Consider the following 20,310-nt stretch of genomic DNA (forward strand, 5'->3'; position numbering starts at 1 on the left):
AATTTTCAGTGAAATTAAGGGATCAAAAACATATTTAACCCTATTTAATTTTAATCGATTTCTTAAAAATGACAAAGAGAAAGAAAGAATTGTTCCACAAAATTCATAAATCTGAAATTATTTTGCACCAGAAACAAAAATGAAACAGATAAGATAAAATATCTTCCATATTGAAAATATCATGTCTTCATTTCAAATGATTCTCAAATGAAATGGTAATAGTGTCAGTAAGAAAAGTTTATTGTGTTTAGAACAATCCAAATTAAGAATTTATAATTGTTGTGTTAGAACAACCCAAATAGAGAATCTTTAAAAGAAAAGAGTAAAATCATACGTGAATTTTGTGAAGAACTTGCCGATGGTGAAGAGTGGTGCTTGAATCAATCCACGGATTTGGTTGATAACAAAAATAAGATGATATTACAAGAAACAAAATTGTTGTGAACTAGTGACAGAGGAATAAGGTGTAAAACAACACTATTTAATAGAACGATCACTTTTGTTTTGATGCCAAGATATAAAATATCAGTAATATCTAATATTGATTTTATTAAGATTGTAAATATTGATGATTTTTAGAAAAGATAAGGTTTGCTGTGAACAGATTCTATAAATCTTATCATAATTAAAAGTATCAATCGTTCCATTTCAATCTAAAAACCCTTTCAAATCTTGAAAAGATTGCGATTTTAATTAGATTTGATTTTTTAATTACTTATCAAATAAATCTTATCAAGGAAGGCAAGGCATAAGATAATGTATTTGATTTTATCACAATTTTTGAACCGTTGATTTTACAATAAAAGATTCAAAAATCAATTAATTTTAGTAATTAATTTCAAATTGAAATTTTAATAAATTTAATTTAAGTAGGATTTAACTTTTGATATTGACAATAATTTAAGAAAAAATTACTATAAAACTTCTAACAGATAAAAAAACAAAATAAAAAACAAAATTGAAAAATAAAAATTTTAAATATAGTGTATTTAATTTAAATTTTAACTATCTCCTCATATTAGTATATCAAATTTAAATATTATCTTATAAAATTCAAATTATTCATGATCACTAAAAAATTATAATATGTTTGTGATGGTTAGATTTCCAGAATCTATCTGTTAATAAAAGCAACAAATATCTGAAAAATATATTCTAAATGATGGCAAAATTTATTTAAAAAGAAAAAATAACCATTAACTATTGAAAATCTCCACAAAGTATATTTATATTATAATTTCGTTTAATATTTTCTGTAATTCATAATTCTAAAAAAATATATTTTACTTTATAATAAAATGTGATATTTATATAATTAAAAACGGTTACAAAATATATCATATTTCATTTTTATTTAAATTTATTGAAGGCTTTAAGAAATAGCGAACAGTTGTCAAATCAGACAAGTGTGTTGGGTTAAAAAATTTCAAACTAAAAATCTAACATGGATTTTCCCCGCAGTTACTACAAAAATTATATATTATAAGAAAAAAAAATTAGCGGTTTAGGAAACCTTCGACGGTTTCAATAAGAAACTACAGTTAAGTTTTAATATTTTTTTAAATTAAAAATATTCCGACAGTTTTTAGTTTTTAAGAAATGGTCAAGAGAGAAGTAGATGACATATCTGTTTACTACCTTCATTCAAGCACAAAATATTGAGAAATTTCATGTATAAACTATAAAACAAAGTTCTATAACCTAATGTGATTCCATGTCCTAATTCATGTCACTAGAACAATTCACGCCAACAAGAATTTTCATCAGAAGGTCTTGAAACATCAAGATCATATATAATATTGGTGAAGCATAACATTGAAATCAACTTAGTATCTAAATTCAACCAGGTAACTTCATATGTAACTCTTATAATGATTATGAACAAGTGATATTCACCTAGACAATGATAACTAGTGATAATAAACTGCATTAATATTGTCTGAATGTAAGATTGAGTCGACCAGGAGAAAGCCCAGAGTCTCTGAGCAATTCCTTCGGAGCTGAATTTGGTAAGACTGATGGCACACCATGGAAAATATGTCGAAATTCACCACCAAATATCAGCACATCTCCGGATTCTAACATTACCCACTCTGCCTCCTCTTCATTCCTCCTAACCCCATAAAGAAAATCTGCAGAATCACCAATAGAGAAAGATACAACAGGCAATCCCTTCTGAAGACTTTCTCTGCTTTCATCACGATCCTGCATCAAACAGTTTCAATTTAGATTCTTCAGAGTCTGTCCGTTTTATAATATATACCAACCAAAAATCATATCAAGATTTGAAAAAATTATATTTCATCAGCACAGTGAGAAAGTCAATAATCACTATATTATCAGTTTTCATAATGAAAAAGGAGAGCAATGTAGTGTAGGAAGTTAGGTGCTAACTTGATGAAGACCAAGTTTTCCATTGTTTGTATAAAAGTTGACTATGCAGATGTCAGGAGTCATTGAAGGAAGAATGTCCTCCGCATGAAGAACTCCATATTCCATTTTAGCGAGAGATTGAGCTTTTTTGATTGATCTTGCAACTAGTTCACTGAATTGATCGGGAATACTAGGTGGGGTGCTACCGTCAAATACCCGTTTCGTTCCATATTTATAGGTCTGAGGATCCCAATCCATACCAAGGCACATCATCTTCAACCGAAGTTTCGCTCCATTTGCATATCCTGGTTGATAGAATCCTCCAGGACCCAGACCAAGTTCACGACAAACTCTCACTATCTCCACCTAAACATTAATTAAGCTTAAAAACATCATTAACAGCATTTCATCTTCCTAAAATGAATTACAAAACAGTATCCTAAATACAGAAGCAAGTGAAAATGATGTATACCTGTCCATCATGGCTTATGAAATTTTTCAAGAGAACCATCCCAGGCCCCAACACCCACCCTTCTGATCTTTCATCATACATCTCAATTCTACTTTCCTTGTTTTCTCCATGCAAAGCAGATTTTGTTAAACAATGATGTCTTCTTCCACGAAAGCAAATGTCAAATGGTCTGAACTCTGGTTTGTTAACCGAAGAATCAAACATGGGACCACCAACTGCAGCAGCATGGTTTGAATTGGTGCCACTATTATGAGGTTTATTGACAGAATCAGGTTTCTTCGCCCAACATTGATTGCTATGAGGCGATTCATCGAGGGGATTTGACAAGTTAGAATCTTCCGCAACTTCCTTTGTAATAGGTGAGTTAGAATTTTCAAAATTAGAGCTTGGTACACTACATTTGTGTCCATTAGGAATGGCTGATTCTAAATCAGCACGAGTTCTCCTGCTGATTTTTTTTGGTTTAAAACGAGTAATAGGTGACCAAGGGAGTGAAAACTTCACTTTCTTTCTAGGCAGCGGGACTGGAACACTACCAATCATAATAAAGTTCTCACTGTCATAATCAGCTTCAATCTGCTATCAAATGTGGAAATTAAAAACAGAAAATGGTTATTGCTAACAGATATGTAATCTCAAATGCAGCAGACAAAGCATAATACTATAATACTACAATTTTTATTGAATCCCCCAAGCCAACAAATCCAGATTAAGGTATTGAATAATGACATAAAACTATTGAATCATACATGGCTTTTGAGGACAGCAGAGTCTGCAACACGTGGTGAAGACTTGGTGGTCGAATTGACAATTTTACCCATTTTGTTCGAACCCAAAAGCATGAATGGAACTTGGAGAAAGAAATGGTTGCAGATTGGTGACAGAGGAGATTGAAAGTGAAATAGTAACTTAAGAGGAATGTGATGTGAAACAAGCATGGATGCTAATTAAAAACCACCGGTCATCATTAAACTTTTGGTTTTGATTCCTGTAAGATGTTATACATCCAATGATATGTAACAGTGACTTAATTGAGATTGTAAATATCAATAGTTTTTCGGGAAAATATAAGATGTTATAAATTTTATTTTAAAGTGTTTCTTCACAGGATTTGAGGAAGTGGCCACTGAGTGAAATTGAAGCAATGAATTTATGGACTTTGGTTTTATGGTGGTGATTCATATGCAATGCAGTTACAACTCTTGATTCCACTTCCACACAACCTTTCGATCTAAAAGGACTTTTAAAACTATAAACAATTTGAAATTTTCATTTGATTTGATTTATTTTTCAAATCCTTTTCAAATAATTTATGAATATAATTTATAAGATACTTTCATTTATCAATGTTATTTGTTTTAAAATCTTTTTATTAAATATTAAAGTTTGTATTGAAAGAGTTTGAATATTAAGTATGGCACTATATTATGCCAAAAATGTGATGTGATATTTACTTAGAATTCCAGAAGTTTAGAAGAGAAAGAATATATTTCTTTTTCCTAGAAGCACACTTATTCCCAATTTATGTTCATTAAAGTCTATTAAAGTTTAATCTTCCACAATAGTTTTATAGTTTTATGTTTCCCTGCCTTTCAACATCAATTCAAAGTCAAAGATTGAAGGTTGAAGATCTTTTTCAAAGATGATTAAATTTTATAACCTATAAAAAATTGGCTCAATTTTCAAAATGTATTTTAAATTATTCATCACATATCTGAGTATAATGTTATTTATATATTATAATAAAATGATACTTTCCTTGTTGTGTTAGACTTAGGAATTAAAATATTAAAGAGTTAAATTTTGAAAGTGGTATAAGTTAACAATAACTATATGTTGTTTTATCCCAGCAATTAGCTAATGATTTAGATTGCTCCCTCGAAAGTAATATAATCATTTTTTTATTTTATTTTTCATTTCTTATTTTTAAAATTTCAAAATAACAACCTTTCTAATTGTATTTTTATCACTCAGTGAAAATTCTCGGGAGGAAAAAAAACTAAAAGAACCTGTAGATAACTTACTTAAATTTATATTAAAATCAAGAAATTAAATAATTTGTTTCGTTTTAGTGAAAGAATCTTAAACATTTATTATTATCAATGGATAGAGGAAGTATGAGTAAACTATAGGAGAGAAGTATTAGAATAGAGTTCTTGAAAAATATTTAAACTGAACCAAGTTGATATTGAATTGTTTATAATAACAGTTGTACTGAATGTTATTAGTTTTAAAATATTGAATTACTCTTAAATAGAATTACTTAAATTAAATTAAACTATAAATTATGATATTATAAAATGAAATGTTTACTTGTAATAATCTAAATCATTCATATACTTCAAACAATTTAACAATTTAGAGTAGCTCAATTTGGGCTAGTTGACTCAAACCATATCATAATTAAATTCAATTTATTTAAATTATTATACAATTTAACTCAATTCCTTTGTAACACTTATATGATTTGGTTCAATTTTATGATAGTTCAAATTGGTCCATTTTTTCCACTTTAACTATGACCATGAGATGAAAGAAAATTATTATTTATTATTTCATACTAATATATGTATTTTATATTTAATATAATAATGTAATAATTTTTATTTAAGAAAATTTGATCTTTTTATCTCTTATTTTTTAACATTTAAAATGAATTTTTTTTTCAGTTATATTTTTGTTTTATCATCAATTGGAAATTGTTGGAAAAAAAATTAAAAATAACACAATAGTTAACATATTTAAAATTATTTTAAAAATATAAAAATTTGTTTTTTTAATTATATTAAAAATAGAAAATATTGTTTGGCTTTGAGTGAAAGAACCTTAAATTGTTACTATATATAAAAAATAGAAAGCAAGATCATCACATGGGAGCAAAGAAAATTAGTATTTGTTATTTTATACTAATATACATTTTAGATTTAAATTATTTATATTATATATCTCTATAGTGTTTTACATTTTTATTTTAAATTTCTTTCATAAAAATAAGCGAATGTTTGTGTCCGAAAAATAGCAAAGAAACCAATGTTAGATTGTAATTAGCATTTGGCTGCTTTCGTTCAACAAGGGAGTCTATATAAGTTTAAAAACTATTACCTTAAAAGTTAGCCTGTTTTAGTGAATAAGCATTAGTGCAACAAGGCATATGACAGTTTTGGAATTATAGTAGTAGTTTCAGAACCAAGATAATATTCAGGCCACGTAAAAAAAGCGAGATAATATTCTATTGTTTTGGTTTAAAAATCGAAGAGAAAAAATTATGATGTTGTCCCAATTCAAAAAATTTAAAGCAGTAAACAAAAATAAAATTGGGTCTTTTATTTCGATTGAATACAAAACTATAGATTATTTTCTACCTCGGTTGAAGCCAGAATCAAAACAATAGACTCTTTTCTACTTCAGTTGGATCCAGAACCGAGACAATAGACTATTTTTTGCCTCGATTTTTAGCACAATCACTGTCTAAAGTCCAATTGTTTTTTAAAAAAAATAACAATTTTGATTCTTTAACATTCCATATCACAGAAGCATCATATTACAGAAATATACCTGCTTGCATATAATAACGAGTAATCCTTCTAGATTTTTCAAAAAATATTGTTTTATATTTTTCAAAATTTATTTTTTCTTTTTTCAAAATTTGCAAAAATATTTAAAACAGTTAGACTTTGGTGTTTGAGCTAAAATTTTTGTGAAGGGTTTTCATGATTTTTTAGTCATTCCAACAATTTTTCAGGACATTTTGAGTTCATTTTACCATATTCTCACTTTCACCTATACCTATGTTTTGATGTATATGGTGTATGAAGAACAAACAACCAAACCAAACCAAACAAAATGAAAGTTCATCAAAAAGCTAAAATGAAAAGAAACTAACCTTGAAGGTAGGTGTGGTGCTGAAACGAAACGATCATCACAAAAGAGTACTTGTGGACAAAACCAATAGGTGAAACCGAAATAAAATCATACCTAAAGTACTTAATCAACGTAAAATGAAAGAAAAATGGAAGAAATGTTGAGGTTGATGGTCGCAAAAATGGAAAACAAAGAAAGCAAAGTGGAGGTAGCATAAAGAAAATGAAGAAGAACGAAGAAGAAATGTGCAAGAGACTTTGTTACTTTGCGAAATTTAACCCTAGAAATAGATGTTATTACCTCAGTTATTTTATTAATCGAAGCAATAAGGGGTCTATTGTCTCGGTTCTATTAAGAACCAATCGATGCCTAAAGTCTCCCAACAAAATTTAAAAAAAACGATATTTTTAGTTATTTTATGTCTCGGTTCGCACCATAATCAAAGCATAAGGATTCTATGGCCTCAGTTCTCTAAACAACCAAGACCATAGACCTAATTCAAAAATGAGTCAACTAAAAAGTCAAATTTGTAGAGGGATTTGACCTTAGTTGTTTATAGAACCGAAGCCATAAACCCCTTTAGGCTTTCATTCTTTTTTAACTCAGGCATATATGTTTGTGATAATTACAAAAATGTCCTCATGTCATTTTATGCTTTGATGTCAACAAAAATGATGCCAAATACACGAGTTAATATCCATCTTTTTTTACTAGTGCACACCAAAATAAAGTCTTGGTTATGTAAAAAATATATTTAACTACTTTAGCTTAGTGTTAGATAGATTGACATAAATAATATGAAATTTGTATATAAATTAAAATATAACATGATTATATAGGTGAGACAAAAATTTAATCATTTATATTTTATAGGATCATTAATAAATATCTTATGTAGCTTGATTGAAGAATTTATAATCATCTTTTGTATGTAGAGAAAAGGATAGTTCATGATTGATCATTTCAAGTGTTTTTGGTGTAAAATGAGTGTTTTGAGTAGTAAAATGTTGAGGTAATGGCATACACTATTTTGGAAGCTTAGAGGTTTGTTATTACACTTGTTTTGACTTGTTTAGGTGCTAAAACCAGTACAATCTGTTACGAAAGTGTAAATGGCTTCATAGGTTAAGTTTTAGTCAAATTTAGAGGTTTTAAGGGTTGGAAATGGAAAGTATGATAGATATAATGAAACTGAGGTTTTGGAGAGTGCTAGCAAGTGTATTTAGACTTGTTTATGCAGGTGGTAAACTGGTATGAAGATTAGAAAGTGTAGAGTTGAGTTTGGGTAGCTTATAGAAATGAAATTGAGTTTGAATGGGTCATTTTAAGTTACAACAATGTTTTTAGAGTTTTCTTAGGGTCTGGAGGGTCCTAGAGGTATTTAGAAGTTGGGAGTAAAGTGTTCAAAGTGAGAAAATTGAGTTTGGTACCTACTGATAGCGCTGAGTGCCCAAACAGGGTGCTGAGCGCCCATTTTCCAGTGGCCCGGGCGTTGAGTGTCAGCCGCTGGGCGCCCGGGCGCTACTAGACTTCACTACAACAATTTTGGGGGAGTTCCGGGGTTCCAATTATCAGCTTTTGACGTTCTTTAAGTCGTTTTGGGGGGTTTTATACCCTTTTAGAGCTGTTGGTAAGGGTTTTAGAGTTTTTTTCCTTACCAAAATATGAGTATCAAGATGCCATGAAGAAATTGTGTTATTATGTGACTTTTGATGACTTGCAAGAGTGTTTCCAATTGTTTAATGTATAGGGAAATAAAGTTATGAATATGACTATGTATGAGATGTAATGATGATGCTCAAATAATTCGTGAAGTGTGGATTTTAAGGATCATGTGAGAAAGGAATTTCAAGGAAGAATATTCTAAGTTGGTTATGTTGTATTATGTATTGAAGTAAGGGCTCCTAGATTGAGGAATGATCTTGACACTCTCAATAACCCCATCTCATGTATAGATGGATGATTATGTCGTGAAGAGTAGCAAGAGAACCTAGTCTATGGTCACTAGTTAGGGCCATAGATGTAAGACAGATTAACCTTGATGTATGACATTATTGGTGGTGGTTGAGGATGTGAGTATGTTTTCTCTTTTGCGATGATCACCTTAATGGCATGAGCTTAGGGAAACATTATTTTCAGTTGCTCCAGCGAGAGTTGAGGAGAAACAATTGGAAAGTTTGATGATTCTAGAGGTGTAAATCTTGTCTTTTGTAAGTTTGTTTTCTTATAGTAATTCGATTGTCATATATATAATATTCATTTTAGTAGTATTTTAGTATTAAAAATGAGATGTTACAATGATAAGATTTTCAAATATAGTGTATTTAATTTAAATTTAAACGAATTATCTCATATTATCATATCAAATTTAAATATAAATAATTTATATTATGGAAATCAAATTATGTATGATCACTAAAAAATTACGATGTGTGTGATGGTTAGTATTCGAGATTCTAACGGTTAATAAAAGCAATAAATATCTGAACATTATATTTTAATTTGATGATTTAATTTTTATTTTAATCGTTTTAAAATAAAATATATTTAATTATTTATTTATTTAGTGTATATATATATAGTAGAAAGACTTATATTTATAATTATATATTTGTATATACCAATTAGCATTTATATACGTTTAAACATATTTTATTTCTTAGATTATAACTTTATTACATAATTAAAAGAAAAAGTTAGATGGAAATCAATTTATAGGAAATATTCTAATATTAAAGAGATAGAAAACATTTCAAAGTGTAAGTAGATAGATAATAAAGACAAGTTAACATTATACATTCCAAAGCAAGAACTATTGAAAACACAAGAATTTTAGAAGCCTTTGTCGGAATGTAAAAGAGTTGACTTATAATAAATCTCTTAATACCACTTGTTCTTAATACATGATGTTTAAAGCTTAACTTGTAATGTTCTACGTGAAGGAAAACAATAGAAACCGTATTATTTGTCTATATAATTTTTTCGTAAGTATTACGTGATGTCCCATGGTTCTTTTGTTTATTTTAATAAAATCTTCATAACAACATACCTAATATAAACTTATTTAGAAACATAATTTCTTTATATATAAAATAATTAATAGTTTCCTGTAAAACTGAATTTACAAATTACAAAGTCAAAGCGAGGAGTGAATCACATAAAATTTTTATCCCATTAAGTTTGGTAGTTGCTTAAAATTTGTTGAATTCAATGTTACAAAATATCATTTTGTAAGCTTTAATCTCTTTTTAGACTACTCCACAAGAGAAAAATATTTAAAAATTTCATGTATAAACATTTAAACAAAGTGCTGGTGTGATTCTATGAGGTGAATGAAGTTGCTACTAATAGTTTATATTAACAAAATCTTCATCCATAGTTTATAACAACATAAATTGCAATTGTTTGGAGTACACATAGATTATACACTACATCAATATTGTCTGAATGTAAGATTGAGTCGACCAGGAGAAAGTCCAGAATCTTTAACCAATTCCTTTGGAGCTGAATTTGGAAAAACTGATGGCACACCATGGAAAACATGTCGAGATTCACCACCAAATATCAGCACATCTCCAGATTCTAGCATTACCCTTTTTGCCTCCTCTACGTTCCTCTTATCCCCATAAAGAAAATCTGCAGAATCACCAATAGAGAAGGATACAACAGGCAACCCCTTCTGAAGACTTTCTCTGCTTTCATCACGATCCTGCATCAAGCAGTTTCAAGTTAGATGCTTGAGAGAGTTTTTCCGTTTTACATAATACAAAAAGACTAACATAGACAATGTATGAGATATATTTCACACAAAAGCCCAAGTTTGCTAAATGAGAGTCATGAGCCACTAAATAAAGTATTATTCATTTATACCAAAAGTATAAGCTACAACACAAAAATAGAACAATCAGACAATACAGACTAAAACAACTATTATAGCCGTATATTTTCTCGAGTTCTTATAATGAAATTGCAAAGTTTAGGAAGTGTAGGAGCTAACCTGATGAAGACCAAGCTTTCCATTTTTTGTGTAAAAATTGACAATGCAAATATCAGGAGTCATAGAAGGAAGAACATCCTCCACATTACATGCTCCATATTCATTTTCAGTCAGAGACTGAGCTTCTTGGATTGCTCTTGCAACTAGTTTACTGAAGTGATTGGGAATGCTAGGTGGGGTGCTACCATCAAATACTCGTTTATTTCCATATTTATAGGTCTGAGGATCCCAATCCATACCAAGACACATCATCTTCAATCGAAGTTTTGCTCCATTTTCATATCCTGGTTGGTAGAATCCTCCAAGACCAACACCAAGTTCGCGACAAACTTTCACTATTTCCACCTAAAAGTATCAGAATAAATTTTCATCTGATGTAATAAAGTTATAAGAATTAAAAAAGAGTAGCAAGTGAAAATGAAGTACCTGTTCATCATGGCTAATGAAATGTTTCAAGAGAACCATCCCTGGTCTCAAAATCGACCCTTTTGTCCATTCCTTCTGAATATCAATTCTACTTTCCTTGTTTTCTCCATGCAAACTAGCTCCTATAAAACCATGATTTCTATTTCCATAAAAGCAAATGTCATATGGTCTGAACTTTGGCTTGCTAACTGAAGAATCCAACTTTTGACCACCAACAGCAACATAGTTTGAATTGTTGTTTCTATTATAAAGTTTATTGTTAGAATCATGTTTCTTTCTCCAACATTGTCTATTTTGAGGCCATTCATCACGGGGAGTTGAGATGTTAACTTTCAAAAAATTCTTATCTAGTGGTAACTTGATATTTTCAAAATCGGAGCGAGGTATACAACATTTGTCTCCACTAGGATTGGTGGATTCTAAATCAATTCTTGTTCTCCTGAAATTTCTTGGTTGAAAATTACGAGACATAACCTGTAATTATTATATCATGGAAATTATAATAAGAATACAAAGAAATTGTTAATTTAACATGTTATTCCTACTATACTATACACAATAGCTTTATATTGTTTAGGAGTTCAGACCAAAAACAATTTAAATATTATTTGTTTTTAAATATTGTTCATCACAATTTTATGCTTATTAGGCACTTCAAAGAATGAAAATAGGAAATAATATTTAAACTGAGCTCTCAACTTTTAAGCTATGTGATTGTAATAAAAACACATGTTTTTCCTCTAAAATATGGTTATATTTATTTTCAATCCATTTCTTAAAAAGGACAAAAAGCGAGAAAAAGAATTGATTCACAAAAATCATAACAACACTAGAAAAAAAAATCAAACAAATATTTTCCTTTAAAGATAAAATATCTTCCATATGAAAAATACCATGTCTTCGTTTCAAACTGATTCTCAAATGAGATGTTTGTGTCAGTAAGAGATGTAAGATGTGTTAGAACAACCCAAATTAAGAATCTTTATTTGGTGTGTTAGAACAACACAAATCGGAAATCTTTCAAAGAAAAGAGAGTCAAATCTTACGTGAACGTTGTGAAGAACAAATTTATTGTCGATGTGAAGCTTGAGTGGTTGAATCAATCCACGAATTTAGTTGAAACAAAAATAAGATGATATTGCAAGACAAAAGTTGTTGTGAATTAGTGATAGAAGACTAAAGTGTGGAACAACACTTTAAAAACTATTTAAAAGAACAACCTATAATCTATTCTAAGATGTAAAATCTCAACAAAATCTAATAATGATTTAGTTAAGATTTTAAATATATGGATTATTATTATTAAAGATAAGGTTAGTTGTGAACACATTCTATAAATCTTATCAAAATTCAAATTATCACTCATTTCATTTCAATCTAAATAAAAACCCTTTCAAATCTTGAAAAGATTGTTATTTTAATTTGATTTGATTTTTTAATTGCTTATCAAATAAATCCTAAAAGGAACATAGATACTTTAATTAATATAAATACACTTAATCAAATCACGAATTTTTACTGTTAGTTATATCTTTGAAGTTTATGTTTATATTGTAAAAGTAGAGGAAATCTAAGTATAGTTGTACATATTTATTAGTTTGTATTGCATTAAAATGGATATGGTATGACAAATTCTCTTATTATGCACTTATACATGTATTCATGTTAGGTGAGAATTTTGTTCAATACATTTTTATTCATATAAAATTCTTTTAAATTTATATTTTTCAAGAATATTTATTTCGGTTTTTTGTTTTGCTATCTAATTTTAAAGTGGTTGATAAAATTTTTAAATATAGTGTATTTAACTTAATTTAAACTAACTATCTCATCATATTATCATATCAAATTTAAAGATAAATAATTTATCTTATGAAATTCAAATTATTCATGATCACTAAAAAATGATGATGTGTGTGATGGTTAGAATTCCAGATTCTAACTGTTAAATTAAAAGCAATAAATATCTGAAAAGTATATTTTAAAAAAAATTATTTAAAAAGAAAAAAAATCAAGAACAATTGAAAATCTCCACGAAGTATATTTTTATTATATTTTCGTTTAATATGTTCTGCAACAAGAGTTTATACATAAGATACTGTATAATATTTGCTTCATATTGTTGTATAGTTAAAAATGTTAATAAATTTATATAGATTGCAAGTATTCTAAGTTTTTTATTTTTTATTACTAATTTGATGCTTAATTTTTATTTTACTCTTTTTAAAATAAAATATATCACTTTAATTATTTATTTATTTAGTGTATATATATATATATATATATATATATATATATATATATATATATATATATATAAAGTACAAAGACTTATATTTATAATTATACATTTGTATATATCAATTAGCGTTTATATACGTATAAACATAAATTTATCATTTAGATTATAACTTTATTACATAACTAAAATAAAAGTTAGTCCAGGGACATAGTAATAATGAAATAATAATTAATAAATAATTTATCTAATGAAATTGAAATTATTCATGATCACTAAAAAATTATGATGTGTGTGATGGCTAGAATTCCAGATTTCTAACTATTAATAAAAGAAATAAATATATGAAAAGTATATTTTAAATGTTAGCAAAAGTTATTTAAAAAGAAAAACAAAATAATAATGTAAAAACCTTGAAAATGGAATATTAGAGTGGATAGGTGTATTAAAATAATGAGGTCGAGTATTTTATTATAAAATAATATCATAATATAAATAAAATTTTCTAAACTCATCTCATTATCTAAATCACTTTCTATCTCTCTAAAACACTATTCTCTTAACTTCTCTACCTTCTTTCTAAGCATTATAACTCCTTGATCATCTATTTGACGTAGGCAATCATTGCGTCAAGGTCTACAACTTCAACCGGTCAAATCGTTGTTTAGAGCAAGTAAGTCAATAACCCCTTTTCTTTGGTGGTTTAGGGTTCATGATCGTGCAAGACGATTCTGTTTTGCATGGGTCAAGAATCTCTCTTCCTAGTTTCCTGGTTCAATTGTTGTTCCAAGGTTGGTCTTCAATCAACAATCAGTGATTTGTAGGTGTTTTTAGAAATTCCTTGCATTGCAAGCAATCTGCGGAGCATTTTGAGATATTGGGCAGTTGGTTTAGAGGTAAGGAAGCTAGTGTTTTTCTTTTAATTCGAGTTGCAAAGTATGTGTTGGTGTGTAATAGTATGGAAATTCAATGTATGTTAACTTTTGATGTTTGATTGATGTGTTGTTTTGATATGCCTGAGTGATTGAATGAAAATGCTTATATGAATCTGATTAAAGGTGATTATTGGCTTGTATGTGTGATTGGGGTGGTGAAAGGTGGTATTATAAAATGTTTGTAGTGGAGAGGAATCAAAATATATGATGAGCTCTTAGTATTTTAACATTAAATAGGGGTTTTGGTGTGTGAGTTTTTGAACTCAGGATTAACTGGAGTGTATTCAGTTTTAAAGTTGGTCTAGATGTAAATTATGACTTGCTAGGATTGTTAATTTATTGAAATATGTTTTAGAAGTAGGTGTTGTAGTTTGGTGATGTTTTGGATGGTTTTAGGTGGAAAGTGGGGGTCTTGAGTAGTGAAATTTTTGTGGGAGTGTTCTGAGGTAAATTTGAGGGGTTGGGGTCTGTAATGAAGCCAATTGTGACTTGCTCTAGTCCCTAAGTTGCGCAATTATGAGCTGGAAATGGTATAATTCATTTTGGGTCTATAAGTTGAGATTTGTGAAATGTTAGAGTGGAATCTTGTAAACAATCACTTAAAAATGAGTTGAGGATGGGTTGTAGGAAGTTGTTTAAGTTAAATTGATGGTATAACACGATCTAGGAGGGTTAAAAGTTGGAAAAAATATATCAATTTGGTCAAGAGTGGTTAGTGGTGCAAATTTTGCAGTTTTGATGCTGTAGAATTATGCAAACTCGTTGAGCGAGTGGAGTCGCTCAGCGAGAGGCTAAGGGTTTGGACCACTGTCTTCTTATTATCCTAGCGAGTGCTTGAGGGGTCTGGATCACTGTCTTTGGATTCGCACAACGAGCTGGGTTACTGAGCGAGAGGTTGAGGTCTAGGATTAATGTTAGTTTATTCGCATAACGAGTTGGGTCGTTGTTAACTCATTAGCAAGTGTACCAAATCGTATCAAGTAATATAAAATTGTAAGACCAAGTATCGTTTCCCGAGAGACTCGTGACACCAAAAAATCGTATAATATCTTAACTAATTAAGACTAAAGAATGATTCCATTGAATGAAATTTTAATGCAATAAAAGTAAACATAATAACTTGAATGGAAAATTGATGTTTTGAAGCTAAAACAAGAATGAATGAATGGTATTGAGATGATATGAGATGATGATGTTGTTGGGGTTAGATTTCACCTACTTCACTTTCATGCATATTAAAAATTATCTTTTTCATTGGAATGTTAATGTCACTTACGAAATTACTTAGAACTCGATCCATCGGCATAAAAAGCCTAGTTTTAATTATTAGAACTCAATCCCTTGAATCCCTAATAACCAATTCCGCATTAAGAAAAGAAGCTTAAGACAACCAAACGTCCTATCCCTATCCTTAGGCAATATTTCCTTTGGGTGAAATCCTCCATATCATGATTCATAAGATATTTTCCAATACTCAAACAAACCAAACATCAAGTCATGAATGACCAAAACAAGACAAGCATTAAGAATAGGAGAAAATCACTAACATTCAGTGAAAGAAGCATAAAATATTTAAAACATGTTCAAATGCATGAAAGTTTAGAGTTACATCATCCCCAACAACAAATGGAAGAATGAAATTGAGATGAAAACCCTAGAAAGAGAAAAGAAAAGCTCCCGCATGCCCAATCTTTCTCCAAAGGGTCGAAAATAGCTTTTATGTCCTTCAACCGTCCAAAGATATGATTGATTATTTTTCAACTAGCTTTCCCTTCTTGTATGTTTCTTGGTTGTTTTGTTGTATGTGTATTATCTTTGGCGATGATCATGTGGTGGGTGTGAGCAAAGCAAGATGAGGTGTCCGTCGAGCAAGCATTAGGCGGAGGGGCTACTGATGTGTAGTGTTATTAGAATTGTTTTCTTTATAATGCTTGTAGTTCTTGGCGGACTTTGGATACACCAGTGTTGTACATAGTTTTGATACTAGTATGTGTTGTATATAAATTTCGTTTTATAGTTTTCTTTGGATGACTAAAAAAATGACTTTATACTCTTTATCTATCTTGTTAACTAATCTATCATATTAACTCTGTGATGACTGCATATTTATGCCCACATTTATGCTTTAAGATTTAAATTTTTGATGGGATAATTATGTTTAAATGGTTGATTTTAAATGAATTTGTGATGATTGAAATTGTTGGGTTTGGAAAATAAAGAGACATAAAAAGTGAGTTTTAGCGTATAAATTATTCTTGGATGTTCTAATGTTTATTTGTGCAGCTGAGAATATAAGTTTTATTGGTCCAAATGGCAATTCAAGGCCCAAAATCAGATTTTATTTGGAAAATAATATACAAATGGGCCAAACTGACAGACTTTACCCTTGCACCTCCTAAAATTCCTACATACACTTCTATTTCTGAAACAGGCCAATAACCAAGCCCAAACACTAAGCCTTTTCTACTACACCTCCTAAATTTCCCTACCCATACCCCTCTTAAGCCAAACTTAACCAAATCAGGCCACGTGGCAGTCCACCACTAATAGATTGAACAACTCAGATGATGCCACATCACTGATCCTTGCAGTCACTAGTGAACCACTCAAAACATGCCACGTCAGCCTTGTCTTCTCTAACAGAGAAACCCTAATCCAGCCTAACCCTAGCCGCCACTGCCGTGCCACCGTCACCACCACGCCGCGACCTCCGTTCATCTTCTCCCTTCTCGGAACCAAATCGCGCTGCATCTCCATGCAGCCGTGAAGCCGTCGCGCACTCCTTCTCCTTCATCGCGAAGTTCTCCACCATCGCACAAGCATCTTCATCTTCTCATCCACGTTTCAACGCACACCGCTGCCACCCAAAGCCGCCATCACTTCGCGAGCCTCCTCGCCGTTGCCATGATCGGACAATCTTCAGACCACCATCTTCCTCGTTGCGCCGCCAGCACCAAAGCGCGACATCCATAGCAGTCACCGAGAAACCGCGCCTCTGTTGCCTTCGTTCTCATCATCGTCTTCGCGTCTTCACCTGAAAATCAAAGGAAGCCAAATGCACACAACAAAACCCAATCTCTCCCCACCATCGCGAGACCTAGCTGCTGCTATCTCCTCCAAGCCAGCATCCAAAACGGCCACCACGAGCTTCTTCTCCACAGCGGCGGAAGCGGGAACGTAGGGGGAAGCCCTTTCTCCAATTCTAAACCCTAATTTATGGGTAGGGAGGAGCCTGACACGTGTGGAGCTCCCATTGGGCGCATTCTCCTCTGGTCAAAGTTGGTCAATAAGCCTTCTCTGGTCAAAGTCTGGTCAACTGAGGGGCTTTCTTGCAATTTCAGAAATTCAGAAGGGGCTAAAGTGTAGATAGAGACAATTTCAGGGTATTTGTGCAATTTTGGAAAGTTAGAAAAAGCTAAAAGATAAAATTCAGTTGTTGAATTAATTTAATTTGGGAATATCAATAGAAAATATCTTCCAAATAATGTTATAATTATCTAAATCTTTTAGTTATTTGGAAGATATAAGATAAAAGATTTTGTCAACTGAATACTCAAAGTCCAAGCCCAATCAAGTCCTATATAAAGAGATCCAGGGGACTTCACTTAATTCATTCATTCTCTCATACTCCTCTCACTTTTCTTTCATCTTGTATTCAACTCCATTCATGGAGAGCTAAGCATCTAAGGCTATTCTACTGTAATTCCATGACGGATTCTGAGGTTACATTCAATTAATGCAATTGTTTACTTTGATTATTGATTTAAGTTGTTCTCTCTATGTCTTTCCTCTCTCTCTATCTTGTTAAAAGTAAAGATTTTTGCATCATAATGTGTTTGAATCTACATGCATATTGATTATATGAGTTTTAGGGTTTCTAGGTTTAAATTGAGAATCTACTTTGATTTAATTTAGGAACTTTCATATGATTAAATGGTTTTTACTATTAATTGAGAATGTACTTTGATTGATTAGTAATAATTTCAACTATAATCAATTGAGAATTTACTTTGATTGATTAGCTTTTAATTTGGTTAGGAGATTTAAGAATAGACATGATTAAACATAATAGAACTTGATTGAGAATGTACTTTGGTTGAATTTATTGTGAATAATCTAGAAAGGTTTTGCATTTGATTGAGAATTTACTTTGGTTAAATGCATGATCACCCTCAAATTAATTAAGAATGTACTTTAATTAATTTGAAACTTAAACAATAATCAATTGAACAATTATCCATGAATAACCGATGAAGAATCTACCTTGGAAAAGCAGTGGAATTAGCCTATTTCATCGTAACTGTTTTTAAGTTTCTTATTTGTTCTGTAAACATTCTCCAAACATTACTTTTATCCATAAACATTGCATAACATTCGTAAGAGTCAGATATTCAAAAGCAATTTCGTGTTCGTTGACCCTATCTACTTTCTATAATACTACTTGGCAATACTGAAGTTGCCTTGAAAAATAATATTAATTTGATAGCTTCAACTACAGCCTATCACTCTGTTATAACTATTATATAATTACATACTATATTTTGGATCACAACTAAAAATTTAAATCTCCACGTAGTATATTTTTATTATATTTTCGTTTAATATGTTCTGTAACAAGAGGTTATCCATAAGATAATGCATAATATATTTCTCGTATTGTTGTATAGTTACCAATGTTAATAAATTTTTATAAATTGCAAGTATTCTCAATTTTTATTTTATTATTTTTTTTACTAATTTGATGATTTAATTTTTATTTTAATCTTTTTAAAATAAAAATATCACTTTAATTATTTGTATATATCAATTAGCATTTATATACGTATAAACATATTTTATCATTTAGATTATAACTTTATTACATAATTAAAATAAAAGTTAGTCCATTAAAAAATAATTTACCTTATGAAATTCAAGTTATGTGTGTGATAGTTAGAATTCCAGATTCTAACGGTTAATAAAAGCAATAAATATCTGAAAAGTATATTTTAAATGTTGGCAAAATTTATTTTAAAAAAATCAATAAGAATTGAAGATCTCGATGAAGTATATTTCTATTATATTTTCGTTTAATATGTTCTGTAATTCAAAATTATAAAAAAAAAACGTGATATCTTTATAATTAAAAACGGTTACGAAATATATTTTATTTCATTTTTATTTAAATGTATTGATAATTTGATTACTTAATTTTTATTTGAATCTTTTTAAAATAAAATATATCACTTTAATTATTTATTTATTTAGTGTATATATATATATATATATATATATATATATATATATATATATATATATATATATATATATATATATATATATATATAATACAAAGACTTATATTTATAATTATAGATTTGTATATATAAATTAGCATTTGTATACGTATAAACATATTTTATCACTTATGACTTTATTACATAATTGAAAGAAAAGTTATTTTAAGGACAAAAACGTTTTTTACCTTTATTTAATTGGTGTAAAAATTATTTAATGAGTGTAGAAAATAAAAACATGAAAATTAAATAATCTGAATATTTAATAAAATCATATTATCTAAATGTTTTAGAAAATTTAATTGTTGTTATTTTAAAATTGTTTGAGAACAATCGTAACACTAGAAACAAAAATCAAATAGATATTTCCTTTAAAGATAAAATATTTTCCATATGAAAAATACCATATCTTCGTTTCAAACCGATTCTCAATGTTTGTTTCCGTGAAAGAAGTTAAATGTGTTAGAACAATCAAAATTGAGAATCTTTGAAAGCAAAGATTTAAATCATACGTGAACTAATTGAAGAACATAATTTATTGTCAACGGTGAAGACTCCGTGGTTGAATCAATCAGCAAATTTGATTGAAACAAAAATAAGATAATATTGCAAGAGAAAAGTTGTTATTTAAAGAACAACTTATGATCACTTTTATTTTGACTCCAAGATGTAAAATCTCAATGATATTTAATAATGATTTAATTAAGATTGTAAATATGGTTGATTTTTAG

General features: G+C 29.4%; 2 protein-coding genes across 2 annotated transcripts; both read right to left on the reverse strand.

Moving 5' to 3' along the window:
- Nucleotides 1-1,929: 1,929 nt before the first annotated feature.
- Nucleotides 1,930-3,783, reverse strand: LOC124819891 (DNA N(6)-methyladenine demethylase ALKBH1C-like). Its single transcript, XM_047291494.2, has 4 exons — nucleotides 3,595-3,783; nucleotides 2,846-3,421; nucleotides 2,395-2,739; nucleotides 1,930-2,205 (listed from the first exon to the last, which is right to left on the reverse strand). The coding sequence occupies exons 1-4, from the start codon at nucleotides 3,781-3,783 to the stop codon at nucleotides 1,930-1,932; spliced, it is 1,386 nt and encodes a 461-aa protein (XP_047147450.2).
- A 6,356-nt stretch (nucleotides 3,784-10,139) lies between these two features.
- Nucleotides 10,140-17,115, reverse strand: LOC124819892 (DNA N(6)-methyladenine demethylase ALKBH1C). Its single transcript, XM_047291495.2, has 4 exons — nucleotides 16,969-17,115; nucleotides 11,130-11,603; nucleotides 10,704-11,048; nucleotides 10,140-10,415 (listed from the first exon to the last, which is right to left on the reverse strand). The coding sequence occupies exons 1-4, from the start codon at nucleotides 17,113-17,115 to the stop codon at nucleotides 10,140-10,142; spliced, it is 1,242 nt and encodes a 413-aa protein (XP_047147451.2).
- Between the last annotated feature and the right edge of the window lie 3,195 nt (nucleotides 17,116-20,310).

This window comes from Vigna umbellata, chromosome 11 (genome assembly GCF_029865625.1).
Source record: "Vigna umbellata cultivar VRB3 chromosome 11, Vumbellata_1.0, whole genome shotgun sequence".
Taxonomy (NCBI): Eukaryota; Viridiplantae; Streptophyta; class Magnoliopsida; order Fabales; family Fabaceae; genus Vigna; species Vigna umbellata.

Excerpts from the sequence above, each read along its gene's own strand:
- LOC124819891 (XM_047291494.2), bottom strand. The coding sequence starts at position 3,783 with ATGCTTGTTTCACATCACATTCCTCTTAAGTTACTATTTCACTTTCAA. Across the intron at positions 3,422-3,594 it reads CTGCTGTCCTCAAAAGCCAT|ATTGAAGCTGATTATGACAG; the intron begins GTATGATTCAAT and ends ATTTGATAGCAG. Across the intron at positions 2,206-2,394 it reads GAAAACTTGGTCTTCATCAA|GATCGTGATGAAAGCAGAGA; the intron begins GTTAGCACCTAA and ends TGTTTGATGCAG.
- LOC124819892 (XM_047291495.2), bottom strand. The coding sequence starts at position 17,115 with ATGGTGGAGAACTTCGCGATGAAGGAGAAGGAGTGCGCGACGGCTTCA. Across the intron at positions 11,604-16,968 it reads GCACGGCAGTGGCGGCTAGG|GTTATGTCTCGTAATTTTCA; the intron begins GTTAGGCTGGAT and ends TAATAATTACAG. Across the intron at positions 10,416-10,703 it reads GAAAGCTTGGTCTTCATCAG|GATCGTGATGAAAGCAGAGA; the intron begins GTTAGCTCCTAC and ends TGCTTGATGCAG.